General features: G+C 39.2%; 1 protein-coding gene across 4 annotated transcripts in view; it reads right to left on the bottom strand.

Moving 5' to 3' along the window:
- SPON1 (spondin 1) overlaps positions 1 to 16,307 on the bottom strand; it is a 272,520-nt gene that overhangs the window by 116,294 nt on the left and 139,919 nt on the right. For 3 of the 4 annotated variants that reach the window (XM_071761773.1, XM_071761772.1, XM_071761774.1), the window contains one exon: positions 6,003 to 6,109. In XM_071761773.1, the coding sequence (XP_071617874.1) occupies positions 6,003 to 6,109 (107 nt within the window). Of the gene's footprint in view, positions 1 to 6,002; positions 6,110 to 10,614; positions 11,271 to 16,307 lie in introns of those variants that run through there. The other variant, XM_071761771.1, reaches the window with a different exon arrangement.

Below are 16,307 nucleotides of genomic sequence, written 5' to 3'. Positions count from 1 at the left end.
CAATGACCCCTGAGGCTACATACATCTAGAGTTGTAACACATGACAGTTACCCTATGGTAACTGGAAAGCATCTGGCTGTTGCCAGAGGGTTAAATGTCTAAATCTAGTTTTGCTTTTTCTTCAGCCTCATCAGTAGCAAATAATCACTATCACAGAGCTCTTTCTCTTCTGTAAATTCCTGGTGCTTAACAACTTACTTTAAATTATTATTGTTTCCTGTGTGAAGCAAGTCATAACTATCTCCTGAGACAATTTTTAACTCAAAACTTCCCAAAAAGTGGTTAAGGTTTCTCCAGGGTACCAGAGATTTTTGTGTTTAATCTCATTCATAGCATTCGCATTTTCCAATCAATGTTTGAGCTGTCTGCACTAAGTCCTTTTCTTACCTTTTTTTTTTGTTTGTTTGCTTTTTTTTATTTTTATTTTTTTTTAAGCTCGGTTATATCCTGAGTACCACAGTATGGAAATCACAGAGTTCTAGAAAAATATATTGATGTTTTTATCAAGGACAATCAATTCCACCCTGTAGGAAAGGTGAACTAGAGCTTAGTTTACTATTAAAAATTACTTCTTTTTCTATCTAGAATAGTATGTGCAATCATTCTCATAGAAAAAAAAATCCAGGAATACTCTTGTAAATGCAAAAGACAAGGAGCCTTACATTCTGCAGACTCAGAATTCATCTCTACCTTCTCAGTCTCTAAATCATATATATGGCTTATTCTGATTCTTTCATATTTTATACAGTCCTGTAATTACAGTTTTGGATCATGAATTTAATAGCTGTGTACAGCTATTTCATCTTGATTTATCTCCTGCTGATAGCAGGACTGCTGATCAATAATTCAGAAAGGCAATTGTCAATTTAGAGTTTTGGATGTAACTGCATTGCCTCTTTTTTAAGGGGTACAGCACCTGTATCTCTTAAACACACAGTTCTGTATTCTGTTCTGTTTGATAAATGTAAAGTACATATGTCATATCCATATAATTACTATGTTTAAAGACACAATAGTCATCATCCATTCTTGCCCCCCACCCTCACATCATTTGTCCCTTGAGCATTATGTTTCCTGCTTGTAATGTAATCTCTGCTTGAAACCCCTGAAGAATTTTTTTTTAAATTTAAAATTTAATTAGATAGAAACATGGTTTTCATTTGCTAGTGAGAGGAAGTTTTCCAAAGAAAGTTAAACTATGAGTTTTCTCTGTGAACTGAAAATTTATCCTGCCCAGGATTTGCAAACTATGGGTGATTTAACATTTCTTATCATATCAGAATAAAAATGCATCACTTCCATATGCTTATAACCAGGAAGATGACAGGCTCTGTTTCAGTGATAAGATGCTGGGAAAGAGAACAGAAATATAAACAAAACACCTGGAAGTTCTGAACACCTTTTAAACATAACTATGTAATTTCATACATCTCAGAATAAGCCATTTCTTAAGTAGCCTCATATGCTTATACTGGAATACAATGTTACGAAAAACATACAAATTGGGTGCAACATCAAGATTACATAAGCATAGCATAATTTTTTATATAAGAAGCTTAATAAGTAATTGCAGTCATTAATTTTTTAAATTGTAAACAAACTTTGCTTATAAAGAACTAATAAATCATGAGACACAACTAAAAGCCTTTCAAGACTGCTTCTTTCAAGTGCAAGTGTATAAACTGCTTTACAAGATGCAACATTCCCATAAAATTATGAAACACCCCAACCGAGGAACAGATTTTCTGAGAGCTTGTAAAAATACCTTTATTCTAAAAGCTTTTTTAAGCCCATCAGGCAGCTAAATAGAATCAAAAAGAAATAGTCACAAGTCAGCAGGTCTTCAAAACCAAAGGAAATGTCTGGGGCTATTGTGCAGGGTAAACCGACAGAAGGACTTAAATAAATTTCCCTTACTTATTTCACTACAACCACAAGTTTCCTTAAATGGTTTCTTCTTCAGCACACTTCTCTAGCTTTTATAAATACCATACTTTTAATGAAACTTTCACTCGTGCTACTGACTTGTGTGCATATGATCTTATAGTGGTTTTGCACTGGTGGGTCATTAAACTCAGTGACCTAAACTACAAATTTTTTTTAGTTCCTCTAGAGCAAAGAAAGTCAAAAGGACACCTGCAGGAACAATACTGTGTCAAAAGCAATTAAAACTAAACTATCGGAATAATAGTGGACACAAGATTCTAACAATTGATTTACCTAAATAATAGAGCAGTGCTTAATTTTGAGCCTTTATGAGTCAGTTTAGCACTGTACATGAGCAAAGCTGGTCACATTTGCACATTATCTTTTATATTGACTGATTAATTGTGAATCATGCATTCAAAAGGTCCACAAATAGCACCAATTTTTGAAGAAATAGTAAGCACCTGGAAGGATAGAATTATAGTTCAGAACTTTCTTGATAAATTGACGATGGATTCAAGATGAAATTCACAAAGACAAATACAATGCTCTAGAGTTAGAAGGAATTAAATGCACAGACAGAAAATGAAGAGTCCCAGTACGAGTAGAAAAGGATTTAGGACTTCATCATGGACCTCGTGTAAAATACTCGGATGCTCCTGAAATGAAGGCAAGTTGCATATGCTTAGAAGATTCTGCATGAAGAGAAGCAATTATGATACTCTAAAGAATTATTTTAGCAAAATTCTGTATGATTTTATGCTGCGGGAACAGATTAAATATTGTGTATAATTCTGGGGAATGTAAATAAGACTGAAGTTTCAGCTTGACTGCAGAAATGACAAAATTGACAAAATATGCCCTACAATGAAAACAGGAAGATTTTAACAAGAAATTGGCAGAAAGCATGTGAGAGTGGAGAGTGAATAGGGGGAACTTCAAAATAATAATCTCATAATGTATCAGAAAAAATCTGAATTTAGGAAAATAATCTGATAAAAGAGCAATTTAACCACTAGTAGTGAAGACTCAGTTCAGCCATTAGTAAAAGCTTTATAAAATTATTTTAAAATTTTTTAAATAAAATATTTAGAAGTGATTGAACAAGCCAGTTGGAGGGAAGAATTATTGCTGTTGAATACTTCTTCAAAACAGATTCAGACAACCAAGAATTCTCCTCTTTTGCAGAAAATGAAGAAGAGAGATAAATAAGGCTATTTACCAGACTAAATCTATCACTTTGCATATATGTGTTGATTAAAATGGCCCTTAGAGATTCTGTTCTATAGTCAATCAGAGGTTGACTGTTGCCCTCAAGTATCATTTACCTTCAAACCATTTGCAGACTGTTACTAAACATTACAGAAGAGGAAGATCAGCAGTCTGCATGACAACAGTTGGGATGGACGTGTAAAGAGGCAAATGGGACAGGATAACCAAAACTTTCAGAGCACAGCACTGAGCCCCAGACTTGTACGATCACCACTGGCCTAAGTAAAAGCCTTATTATTATATCCCCAAACTCCTGTGACTGAATTTGGCAACTCCAGTTCCCCTACCATATTTAGTTCAGCTATTTAACGTCTATTTGTCTGTTTATGGGAGACTTGTGATTTGTTTATTTTAAAGCCAAATTGAGCCCTGGGTGTGCTACAAGGATAGAGAAAAAGAACTTTGGCTGCATTAAATAAACCGACAACAGTAAAATCAGATTTAAGTCTCAGTTTTCTCAGAGGAAGACAGATTTAGAAAACTACACCTATCTAGAGGTCTCTACTCCACAGCAAGTATAAAGGTAACCGAAAAAAAGTATAGAGAATAATACCTGCTTGAACAATAATTTTAACAGCTGTGCTATTAATAGGATCAAAACCCTCCAGCTGAATGACTAATGAAGACTGACCTGGTGACTTGCAGAGTCACACAAGAGGGACTGAGCCATGAGGAGGTTGTAAAAGGCAGAGCAAAGCCCTGCAGGGAGAACTCATGGCAGCTGCTTACTGCAGGTTCATCCCTGGCAATGAATGGGCTGCAGAACTCAACCTGCTGCAGCACGACTGAAAACTGTTTCTCAGCCTGAGTGTGCCATATCCGTATCAGCCCTTCTTATTTAACACCTTGCAAGTCCAGTACATGCTCCCCTACACGAGTTCAGAAGTAGCATTTAGTCTTTGGCCACTTTAAGGAATTTTCACCGAGTTCTGTTCCACTATGAAATTAATTTAATAAATACATTATCCATCTCAACACAGGTAATACATAACTGGGAGTGGCATGTAAGTATTGTACACAAAATGCAGTATTTTTCTTACTCTGCACAACTATTTAGACACCATTAGGATCTTCATGTTATAATAAAAACACAGTGGAAACCCTTTTCTTTTCTCCTCTAGTTACTAGCACACAGACACGATACAGAAGAGATTGGGATTTATCACTGTAAGCATTTGTTAGATACTTAAATAAGAATCTTAAATCTGTATCAACAGTGGCAGAACTGGCAGGCACTATCTGAATGACCTTCAGGTAATTGTGCCTATGCAGGATGAGCACAATCAGTACTGTTTGTGCCACAGATATAAAAATTCAGTTATGTATAAAATTTGAATCGCATCTGCCAATTAGAATACTGATTTCAGATTGCAGTCTGTACAATAAAGCTAATTAAACAACCTTCCCTACACTGAGATCCACTTGGCATTTATTTTATCTGTATAGAAGTAGCATTTGCATCCCACTCCAATGACTTCAAAATTCCTTTGCACATCAGCAAAACTTATTGAGTTTCTTGATATATTATAAATTAGATGCACACCTGGTCATGATGGCACAATTCAGGCCAAGTCTTTCCCATTAGACAGACTTACAAAGATATTAACATCTCCAATACAGCAATGAATGGTGACTTTCTTATAAAATAGATGGAGCACTGCCACTTCTACTTCTTAACATTAGATGATGCTTTAGTGCCAGTTTATTAAAAACAACCAACCAACCAAAGACCAACCCTGTCCTTATTAAACAGATTTCTCCCAGATAGTATTAGGAAACAGTTTAGTTTTAAGGAAGATGGAGTTATTCCAACATCAAATATGTTCTCATTAATTATTTTTTTTTTTAATTAAATGTGTGAAAACCAGACAGAGGCCTCTAAGCAAACTTAATAGGAAAACAGCAAATGTTTATTGAGTTTTCACATCGTATTTGCTATATACAAAAAGCAGAAGATGCTTCAGGAAGACATGCTAGGATTAGAGGATTGATTTTTTTGTGTTTTCACAGATTACCAAAATTAGAATTTTTGAGTATTCCCTTCTTTGAGGCAAGTGAAATCTATCTGCAAATTATTATTAAATTGGTATCAATATTATTACCCTGATCAGCAATATCATTCAACAATATTTCTTTGGAAAGTCAAGCAGTGAACAATACCTCATCCATGAAGCAACAAAAACCAAATTTCTACCTACTTTCATACATATGATGTGTATTCCAAGTTTCTAGAATCCCTTTCACACAATGTAATCTTGACATAGCTAGAAACACCACTTTGTGAACCATAGCTCTGGTTTCTGATCATTAAAAGTAGTGATAAACAGTATTTCATCCTCTAATGTGTTTGTTAGGAACTATTGAGCATCAATAAAACAGCAGAATCTAATATATAACTGATGAAAGTCATTACAGCTGTGGCAAACACATCTCGGAGGCATAATCTGCCTAGATATTTTTGTCCATTCAGATGCAAAGAAATACAAAAAGCCAAACAAATTAAACAAGTTTCAAATTCATTTTGGATTAACAAATTCAAGTGTCCTAGGCTCTAGTTAAAATAACTGATGTGTTTAACTGTGGGAAAATGTGAGAAGGGGAGCTGAAGTGAAGGTACAAAAGCCTTGACCTCTTAAAGAGGTTGCTTGGAATACAAAATGAGCCATCTTGTATTCATGTCAACACCCACAAATACCTGTGCTGACTTAAGCAGTCTGCATTCTGCTGTGCAAATAACTCCTTCTGAGCCATGCATACAGTTAAGGAAAAATCCTGGAGGCAGAGGTCAGGAAAAGTTCTCTCACCTGAAAAGTTCCTGCATGGTCTTCTTCTTTGTCACCATCTTTTCCTTCCTTGAGAGCAATCAATGTGAATCCTCGAAAGTAAGCAGGAGTAGCAGCAGAAAGTGTCACTGAGATAACATAAAATGAAAAACAATGAAAACATAACATTAATTGTGAAATCAGCCACTTGCTTACCATTTCACAGTTCAACCTGGAAGCTATACCATTCAAACAAACAAACAAAAAAAAAAAAAAAAAGGGAAATACTTCCAAAGCCTGACTCATACTTTTTGAATGCCTGGGGTTGGCCATACTCATGCTGAGATTGCACAGTCATTTTTTTAATCCAGAATAAATCTATGTTTCCTGCCACATGAGCAGTCCTGCCCTCCCCACCCGCACTGCTTGGCTGGCAGCCACATCCACACAGCTGTGCTGTCACTGAACTGGGGAACTCATCCAGCTGAAACTTAAAGAAACCCAAAAACCCCTCACGCCAGAGCTCAGCTGGGTCCAATTCCCAGTGGCGGGGACACCAGGATACAAGTGAGGGGCCAGCACGTGATGACCCACAGAAGCAGAAGGGACCCATATGGGATTTAAGTGTCTATGAAACCTCAGCTTAAGGATACCACAAGGAAGATGTGTGTGCTTTGGTCACCTCCAGCTAGGCCAGGATGAACAGGAACAGCTGAGCTGAGAAGAGATTTCTGTCAGTTCTCTGAACTACCTGGTGTGCTAAGGAAACAGGGCAGTGCAAGGCTTTCTTTGAAGCACTCCTAAGCACAGAGTCTTGTTATGAACCCTGCACTGCACAGGCAGCACTGGAAGCTGTCAGACTCCAGCTGGGTTTCTCAGGAGCTGCTGGCTCCTCCTTACATAAGAGTTCAGAGTTCTCCTTGGGCTAAGCTCAGCAGTTTTAAAGAACAGCTGGGTACTGCTCACAGTGTTCACCTTAATTAACGTTCACTGAATATGAACTTCCTGTGAAGATCAGTTAAATCTCAGTGCAAGCCTCCAAGTTAAGTTTTTTTTAACTTGAAAAGGAAGATTACCTATCAGTGGTTACTTTAGTCTGTATCCATCCCCTCTGGCAAATCTCTAATTACCTTTACAAGTTGCACTTTGGCACACACCTTAAACACACTCTTCTTTCCTCTGTGTCCCCAGCTAAAGGTGGGGTGATCAAAGCAATTTTCCTTTGGTATGAGGCAGGAAATCTGACTTTCTACATCCTTCACTACAGCACATCCTGTGTTGTACAGTGCACAAGTACAAACAAATACACTTTTAATTACTACTTTTATCCATAATTTGTGAAACATGAGCATCATTAAAATATTTACAGCATGACAGTTTATTCGTAAAACGTAGTGTTTACATGTTGGGGGAAAGAAACAAATGGAAAGAACAAGATCCAGCATTCCTCAGAGGTCCCCAAACTAGTGCAATGGAGTACGTAATTTTAACTTGCCCTTGAAAATTGAGGCAGTGAATAGACCTACAAGTGGCCATTCTGTTAAAAAGAGAAACAGCATCCACACAGTAGGAATATCTCAGGACTACACGAGTCAGATCATCATTTTCTGCATCACAATAAAATTCTCAGAAAATTATGGCAAAAACTATGTACACTGCATGTTAGCATGTGATATGTACATACTACTGCCTTGTTTTAGAAGCAGTTTCATTTTTATTTTAATAGAATGAAACACAGTTTTTCATGGAAATCTCATGCAATCATTAATCTGATACTACAGATCAATAAAGCTAGGACTGAGTACTCTCAAGGATCATTACCCCATAACACCATTCAGACTCAAGGCCCTTTGTGCCCTCTGAATGCAATGGGAACATTGACCTTCAGTGGAAGCAACAGCAGCTACATGAAGGTGTGAGTTAACCAGGAGGTAGGAGAGGACCTTGATCCTAGGTTGGTGTGCACACAAACCTGGTACTATGGGAAGACCTGTACACCACATGCTGCCTGCTTCAAAAGGGGAGAGACAACAACACTGCACCTGAAACACCAGGCAGATGAAGACCACTTGCAGGTTACAGAATCAAGTCCCAAAGAAGATCAGTCTTGTCATCTCCCCTGTGGGAGATCATGAAGCCCACAGCCACTGCTGTTTTTTTAGACATTAGGGAGGAAAAAAGAATGGATCCTCAACCCTACTGCTTCCTTATTTTTAATCTCCTTAACGGAAAAGGTAAATAAGGTCAGAAAACTGACCTCACTACTGCTGGCAGAACGTGCAGACCAGAGGAGGTGCATAGTCATTGGAAGAGGCTATTCAGTGCTCAGGACCACTTTTCTCTATGACAGCTTCAGAGAGGTAGAATACCAAGGCTTCCATACGCACAGTTGCATCCAGGTTTTCCCCTTATGGCAGATAGATCCTAGAAGATCTAAAGATGAGCAACCGCAGAAGAGCCATAAAAAAATTTTCCAAAGAAAAAATGGCAGCTGTGGTCTTCTTGATTCCCCTGCTGCAAGAGTGCTATGGTATTTCCTCCAGACACTGCAGCTTGAAGGCCTTACGTGGGTGTCAGATCAACCAATGATCAAGAGAGCCACGAACATAAATGGATGTCTCTATACCATCAATTTGGTGGAGTATGGCATTAGTACAGCTAATTCCTGTGTTAACCATGTTGCATAAATACTAGTTTATTCCAGGAGCCCAGGAGGGAATGTGCCAAGGATTTAGACTGCATTAAATCAAACAGGGGCCATGGAAACAGGCACATTTGGCTCCAGCACAGCAGAGGTTGTGCAAATCACCCTCAGTGCTTTACATCTATTAATTCACAGGTAGGAAGGCCCTGCAGATCTGCCATAATCCTGCATTTTTTTAATCATTAGTTGGATTTTCTAACCTTTGTAAAAAACATTAATAAAGTTCCAGTTGTACTGCAGAATTTCCCTTGGAAATGAGCTCCTGAAACTTTGTGTAATGCTGTTATTTCTAATAATTGCCATAGATAATGCATATGTAACAGTAACGTTTACTTCTGTTCTCCCAACCATTGAGAAACTATCCTTAAAGGACTATCTAGATCATCTCATGTACTACCTGAACACTTCAGTCTTAAATACCAAAAACTTGGGCACATACTTCAGTCTGCATTTTAGCTTTCTAGTATTAGCTGTAATTTTCTAGTTTTCACAAAGTGACCATATACTAATGTAATTTTATTGACTGAGCTCCTAATATCTCTACAAAATTAGCTCTGCAAATTCACCTGGGAGTTTCTTTGCTCCCTACGTTGCCATGTAACAAACATCTTTGGTGGATGACTGAAAATAATGCTTTCACAGAAGTAGATTTCAAAACTTTTTAAGAATATTCATTTTTGTCACTATCAAAGAATTTGAAACTTATCTGTATTCTTCTTAGTAGATGTATCAAGCTGACATGCAACATGAAATCTTTCAGACTCAAGTCACTAATCCTAATGTTTGGAACAGTTATCCAGTTTGTGGGAAACATTCGTTTCCTCACACCAATAAATCAATTATTAAGAAAAAAAAATTAAAAATCATGTCAAGTTACAGGGTGATGTTCAAAAAATGCTAATCACTGCTGCAGATGTATTTTTCAGCCTTTAAGATAACATGGTGATTATGCTATGTGCACACTTTTTTCTCCCTGTCTATACCAATATTCCCATGTTCATGCAACAGGAAAGCATTGCTCTTTACACCAAACCTAAGGATTATGAGGAGAAACACTTAGAAGAAACTCAAAATTTGTTTTCCAAGGTGATGCCTATCACGTACATTCATTACGGCATGTAAAATGTCCAAATTCTTTCCTAAATGTTCTTAAAATACAAAGTTAGCAGTATACTCCAAGAAGGTTTGTTTCCAAAGGCATTATTTGGTGAGGCAGGAAAAGTGACCAAAATCTGTTAATTAGAAAAATACACTGAGATGTGCTTTGGAAGTTAATTTCAAGAATTGCATGCAAAACGCTCAGTGGAGAACGGATGCCTCCATCTCTTATTTACAGTGGTCATTAGTACCATCCCTGCCTCTTTCCTGTTTGAACCATCTGTTTCCTCGGGAGAAAAAAAAAAAAAAAAAAAGGTTGGGGGGAAAACAAGTGGAAAATGTGGGAAGTTGGCAGCCTGCTTCATCACTGTTTGCCCATATGCTAACTCATTATATTAACATTCATATTTTAGGGCAAGAACAATTAGCTCCGAGCTTCTTCTGAATGTTAAAGCTTCTCCTAGTCACTACGTTACATTAAATGGATAGAAATAAATCCTATAGAAGTCGGTAAACGGAGGCAGTGTGTGTTTTGTATCACATCAACTTGTGCTCTTGTGCTAGCACTGAACCGGCACAGAGAATTCATAAAAGAAAGGAAATTCCTCTTAATACTGGAGTTAATGCTGGGGAGTAAAGTGATTCTGTGAAATCCAACTCCCTCTCACTTGTCATGAAAGCATCCCCAATGAAGTAATGCGTGGGAGTATATTACTCTGCCTTCACCCACGCAGTCACACACACACACGCCAAAAGGGATACAGAGATGACAGGCAGAGACACGTTATAGTTTCTGAGACACTTGTCCTGAGCATTATCGTTAGCATCAGAAGTAGAGGATGACCAACTTACCCCGGTAACTGTTCCCAGGCTTGTAAAATTCTGGATCGCCCTCCACCCTGAGGCTAAATTCATTATACCCTTCTCTCCGGGTGCCTTGGGCTCGCAGGATCCGACTGCAATATCCCTCGGATTTCGCGGCTTTCTCCAAGGTTTCGTCAGAAAAACCCTTCGCCACCAAGGGGAAAGTCAACGCCAGCAGCCGCAGGGCTAGAGGCTGCAGATGCGCTCCCATCCTCGCCGCTCCGCACAACTTTTTGTGGCCGAGGCGGCGGCGGCGGTGCCTGGGAGCCGGGGGGTGCCGGGTCCGGGGGAAGGGCAGGGAAGGGCAGGGGGCACGGGCTGGGAAAGGAAGGGAGAAACGGGAAGGGCAGGCAGTACGGACAGGGCGGCCTCGGTCAGCCCCAGCCGGCAGCGTCCCCCAGCATGAGGCTGCCAGGTCGGAGGGACCGGCTCAGAGGCTGCCGGCGAGAGGGAGGGGAAAAGCAGGGAGGGGGCAGAGAGGGAGGGGAGAGAGGGAGGGAGGGAAGTCTGATCTTGCCCAGATCCTGAAGTGAAGTGCTGTTTTGTTTCAGAGCGTGTGATTAGCAGCTCGGTAATGTTTATTTAGTAGAGCTGAATTCACAGGGTTTGGTGAAAGAGCGGAGCACGGGGGACGCTGCTGTCTCCTAGACATCCAGCGCAGCGCCGGGGAGAGCTGCTGCCGCTTGGGCTAAGCTCACAGACCTGAAATTAATCACTCGCATTCTTGCCTAAGTCTGTAGTTGCTGTAGGGATAACAAGGCTCAAAGAATTTCCTGACACCCCACCCACCCCCACGTTTCTCCAAACCAGCACACACAGTAAACATTATCAACTACATCAGTGCAGATGGACCAAGGCAACCAACCGCCTGCCCTCTGCTCATTGGCGAGCACGGAGCATCGGCCGCAGCTTCTCGGGTGTGTAAGCACCTCGAGTACCAGAGAGGAAAGAGAGGCAGAGAGGTGGATGTGCCAGAAACATGAGGTTCATTTCTACAGTTGCAGGCTGGGTAAGTTTACATGCAAGCACACTGTGTATGCAAAACAAGACAGCAGTGAACACAGTCCAAAGTGAACATGGGAGATCTGCTCCATCACTTGCAAAAATTCGGGCGAAAATAGGAGAAACCCAGGAGAGGGCAGGTCTCATTATTTTGAATTTATTCAAGGCACACTGAGGCACAAAGATGCTTTAATGACTTATCTAAAACAACAAAATCTTACAGCAGTAGAAAAGAGTGAACCTAGATCCCTAGGGTCTCTAACTCCAATGCTTTGATCCCCAAATGCTGATCTCTCCCTTCACTAATTTGTAAGTGGGTGGGAAAGTCAGAAAGGTATGTCCTTAATCAGGACCTGAATTGTTTTAGGATGTACAGGAGGGCACAAACCCCTTTCTAACCACTTTCTTTGGGACAAGACCATAGCAGATTGATGGACACAGCTGCATTTAAACACAGCTTCCAAAAGAGTATGGGAAATTGTAAGCAGCTTGAAAGTCTTCTGGTAGCTACTAATCCATTTGCTGGTATCAGATTTTCAATTTTTAAGGTTCCGATCTTTGAAAGCTGCTTAGCAACAACCTAGTGTTACATACTAAATAAAGGTGTTTCTTCATCAGAGTTTCTGTGAGGATACTGAGCATTTAACTTTCTGGAAGGTTACCTGCTTAATAGCTTTGCTACCGCAAGAGTGTCTATATTTTGATCTTTACATGTTTAGAATAAATGTTAAACAGCCTCAGAATACACATTCAGTAACAAAAGTCAAGAGTTGGATGAGATTCTAGCTTTTCTTGCAAACAGAGGGTCCACATACTTCTGAAGAGGTGGCAGTCACAGTTTTTGTAACTGTGCTGTATGGTAGCATTAGTATGCTGTCTTAGGCACATGGCTTAAGTACATGCAAAAGTGGCCACAGTACCAGCTACATTGCTTCTGCCAGACTGCTTGGAGAGCCAGACCTCCATGGCTGAGAGAAGGGTTCAACTATGAGAGGGTAAAAGCAAAGTTCCTCCCATCCTGCTGAATGAGGCAGAAAGAACAATCCTGACTCTGCCAGGTCATCTGCCTCCACTGTTCACCTCCCATCCCACCTGCCCAACTTGTTCCATTGTCTTCAGGACAACAATAGTCAGTCTGCTTTTGCTACTGAAGTTTCGAGTTGGATTGGCCATGCAAGATATTTAGTTGCATGCTTCTGAAGACCCATGTTCACTTAGATAATGAGGTAACTGCAGTTCATCAATGACTCTTGAGTATCATTTGACTGCTAAGTTCAGCTCATTCATTTTTATTGGAACAAGGTTCATTTTACTCAGGTTCTTTGGTCAAACATATCAATGAGGAAAAGTAAACCAACACAAAACTGAAAACTACAACTACAATCATAGTGGAATAGGATCTCCATAAATTTGCTTCATTCTCCATGCTTTACTTCTAATTTCTTTTGCTGAGATTGACTGAAGTATACATGGAAGGAACTACACACACTACTGCACAATCTGCCTTTGTTCTGACCCAAAGTTCTGGGTTCTTGCTTAATGTTCCTCCAAGGATTTAGTTTTAAGTCCTCTTCACGTTTTTTGGGGGGTTTATATGTTAGCAAACTAATTAAAAGATAACTAACTCATCAGTGTCTATTGACTCTTTAAACTTCCAATAGATTCTATAGCTCTTACTTATTGGCCTGGCCTGTTACTCCTAGTTTCTTTTTTGTTTAAAATCTAAATTGTTGGAAAATTTCCTAGAAAGATATAATACAGAGTGTCTTGTTAAAAGTGAATGCTTCAACTTATCATCTGATACAGATAAATTAACTTGCACTGCCTAGAGCCATGAAATGAGTAATTTGTTGTAGAGATAGTTTAGAATATGGGCAATGTCATTAAGCATGGGCATCCTCAGGGTTTTCTATTTGTTCTACTAATTAGTGTTGTGTTTGCCTAAAGCATCCAGCATGATGTATCAGTCAAAGATGCATGCAAACTGATGAATCCAACCATCCATGGCAAATTTAACAGAAAAACGTCCTTATCTTAGAGACTGCAGTGCTGCTTTTCTTTGTCTACTTTCTGGGATGAGAAAAGTTTCTGTCCATGACTGTTAGGCATAACAATCATTACCGGGGTAATATTGCATTTGATGGAGCTGTAGTGGTTGGAGGAAACTCTCTACCCTCCCCCCTCCATGAGCCTTCCAAACAAACAAAAGCATTTTAGAAGATCTGCACTCTTACTGTTTGCTTGTCTGATAAGGACCTAATTTTAAAATGGCGTTTTTGAAGACTGCACTGACTAATGAAGAATATCCCTACATTGACTGGAAGATACCATGAGTGGAATTTTAAAATGTTTATGTCCTTCTGCTTCTATGATTTCCAATAGTTATTTGAAGCATTGGGAATTATCTACAAGGAATTATCTACAACATAATGTTTGGCTATGCAACACCTGATTTTAAGGCCCCTAGCTCTCAAAGTAAAGCAGTGCCTCAGGTAAATATCTAAACAGATCAGACCTCTTAGAAGAATCAGTTCACAGAGCAGAGGCTAAACAAAGCTGGCCAAAAAGAAGCATCAAGGTGACAGCCCCCAGTCCCGTGGCATCAGGCACTTGATAACTTGACTGAGCTGTAGGATTCACCTTCCCAGTCCCAAGAGCTGGAAGCTTAAACCCTGCTTTAATCTATTAATAAACATACCAATTATAACAGGGGAATACCTCTCTTTCAAAAGATGCCTGGCAAGAAAAAAAACTACTTTTTCACACAAGAACTGGTGTTTTAAGTATTCATTCAGAATGAGAGAGACAGGGTTTTCTATTCCTCGCTTGGTTTGCAGGTATAAAAATCCTTATCTCACTTCTCAGGAAGCTTCCAACTGTGAAGCTCTAAGTCTTCATAAAGCACCCTCAGTTGCTCTTGGAAATTTTAGGCTACTGAAGTTGCACCAAAGTTCAAATGAACTGGCAGAGAGAAAGGAAAGTGAGGGTGCTCTGTCATACATAATTGTATGACATTTTTTGGAGACTGAGGTCTAGGTTGCCTTTTCTTAGTCAAAAGACATTAATTTTATTGGCATCAACAGCCACTCTTGGAAATTTGCAGTAAGTGCATTTTGAATATAGCTACCAAACTAAAAGACACAGGCTGAGGAAAGTTGCCTGAAGATCTTTTTCCTCATGGGCTAAATGCCAAGACAGGGAATGCTATTGGTTCAGGCAAAGGAAGAGTGCATTGGATGTCAAATCTTTGGTGACTGGGCAGGTAAGCAGAGAATGAGGACTGCACTTTCAAATATACCTATCCCATTTTTAGGCCTTTGTGTCTTACTATTGATCTAGCTATTAGTCTAATTTGCATCTGTATCTCCTTTTCTATCCCCCAACAGTCAGTCGGGTTTTCTTTTAAGTTAGAAACATCCTCTATTGATTTGGATGTAATAATAATCCCTTTGCTACTAAAATTCTTCTCTGTCTACAGGAAGAATAGAGCTTTTTAAATACCAATTATTCCATGCTGCCTTTGAAGCCTGTTTAGAAAAAGATCTGGAGATTGCTGCTGTCTTTGACAAAGGAAAAGGCTTGGGAGACACTTAAGATTATTTCTTATTGCTCTGTAGCACTATTCTCAATTTACTTTCTCTTAGGAATATAAGAAGTGAAGAGTAATGACAGTAAATGTTTGCAAAGGTCTGTTCACCATTTATACTACTGTCAGTCAATACAATGCATTTCCAATTATATTAAACTTCCCAGTAGCTCAATTACATTTGCCTGCGTGGCCATGCATGTCTGCAGTGTATTTTTAGGCTGACAACACAGAGCTTTCATTTCTAATACATTAAATAGAAATATTTGTTTCCTGACACAATGAGAATAGCATCTTACCTATTATTAGAGAAACACTGCAGTGCTGAAACAGAGGGAGAAAAGCTCTGTTGGGATTCTTTTCAGGCTTAACCGAGGCAAAAATTGAATGAAACTGGAAAACCAAGTGTGTGCTTGAAACAGCACAGACTGCAAAAATCTTAGGCCTTACCAACATCCTGAGTAACACAGGCAGAATAGAATGTAAAGGCTGCCCTTGAATGGATCTTTCAAGATCCAGTGTTGACAGAAACTCATCTTCCACACTCAGTCTATTTTGGGGAAGAGGCTTTCTAAGGAAAGACCCAGATTGCTTGGAATGTTTAAACTCAGGATTCCTTCCAATACCAGAGAGTAAATATGTTCTTAAAAAAAAAAAAATCTCTCCCTTTATCCCACACATCAACTCAAGAGCTATCTTGGGAATCCCTGAAAACTCCCAAGAGTAGATTAAACAATAATTTTCTCCAAGCCCAGCCTGAAGCTTCATTTAGGTCATAAGGAAATTAATTCGCTACAAACCTGGATCATCAGTAACTTCTAGGTCACATCTCACCTGACTGTCTCACTCATTAGTCCCTGTTTTTAGGAACTTCCCAATTTCCAGGGGGGGGGAGGCACCTTGCCAGCTGGTACAAATAAGGAGACCCCATCAAAACAAAAATCAAAAAAGTTCATTTATATTGCTTCCAAACTAAACCACACAACAATAAGACTTGTTAATAATTGTGTTAATTTAAGACCTAAATCCCAACCCAAAATTCAGCATCTTAGTAATTTATTAACTTCTCACTGATTTTACTTGTTGGCTGGTT

Source organism: Heliangelus exortis, chromosome 18 (assembly GCF_036169615.1).
Source record: "Heliangelus exortis chromosome 18, bHelExo1.hap1, whole genome shotgun sequence".
NCBI classification, from domain to species: domain Eukaryota; kingdom Metazoa; phylum Chordata; class Aves; order Apodiformes; family Trochilidae; genus Heliangelus; species Heliangelus exortis.
This window is presented reverse-complemented; position numbering and strand designations above follow the sequence as displayed.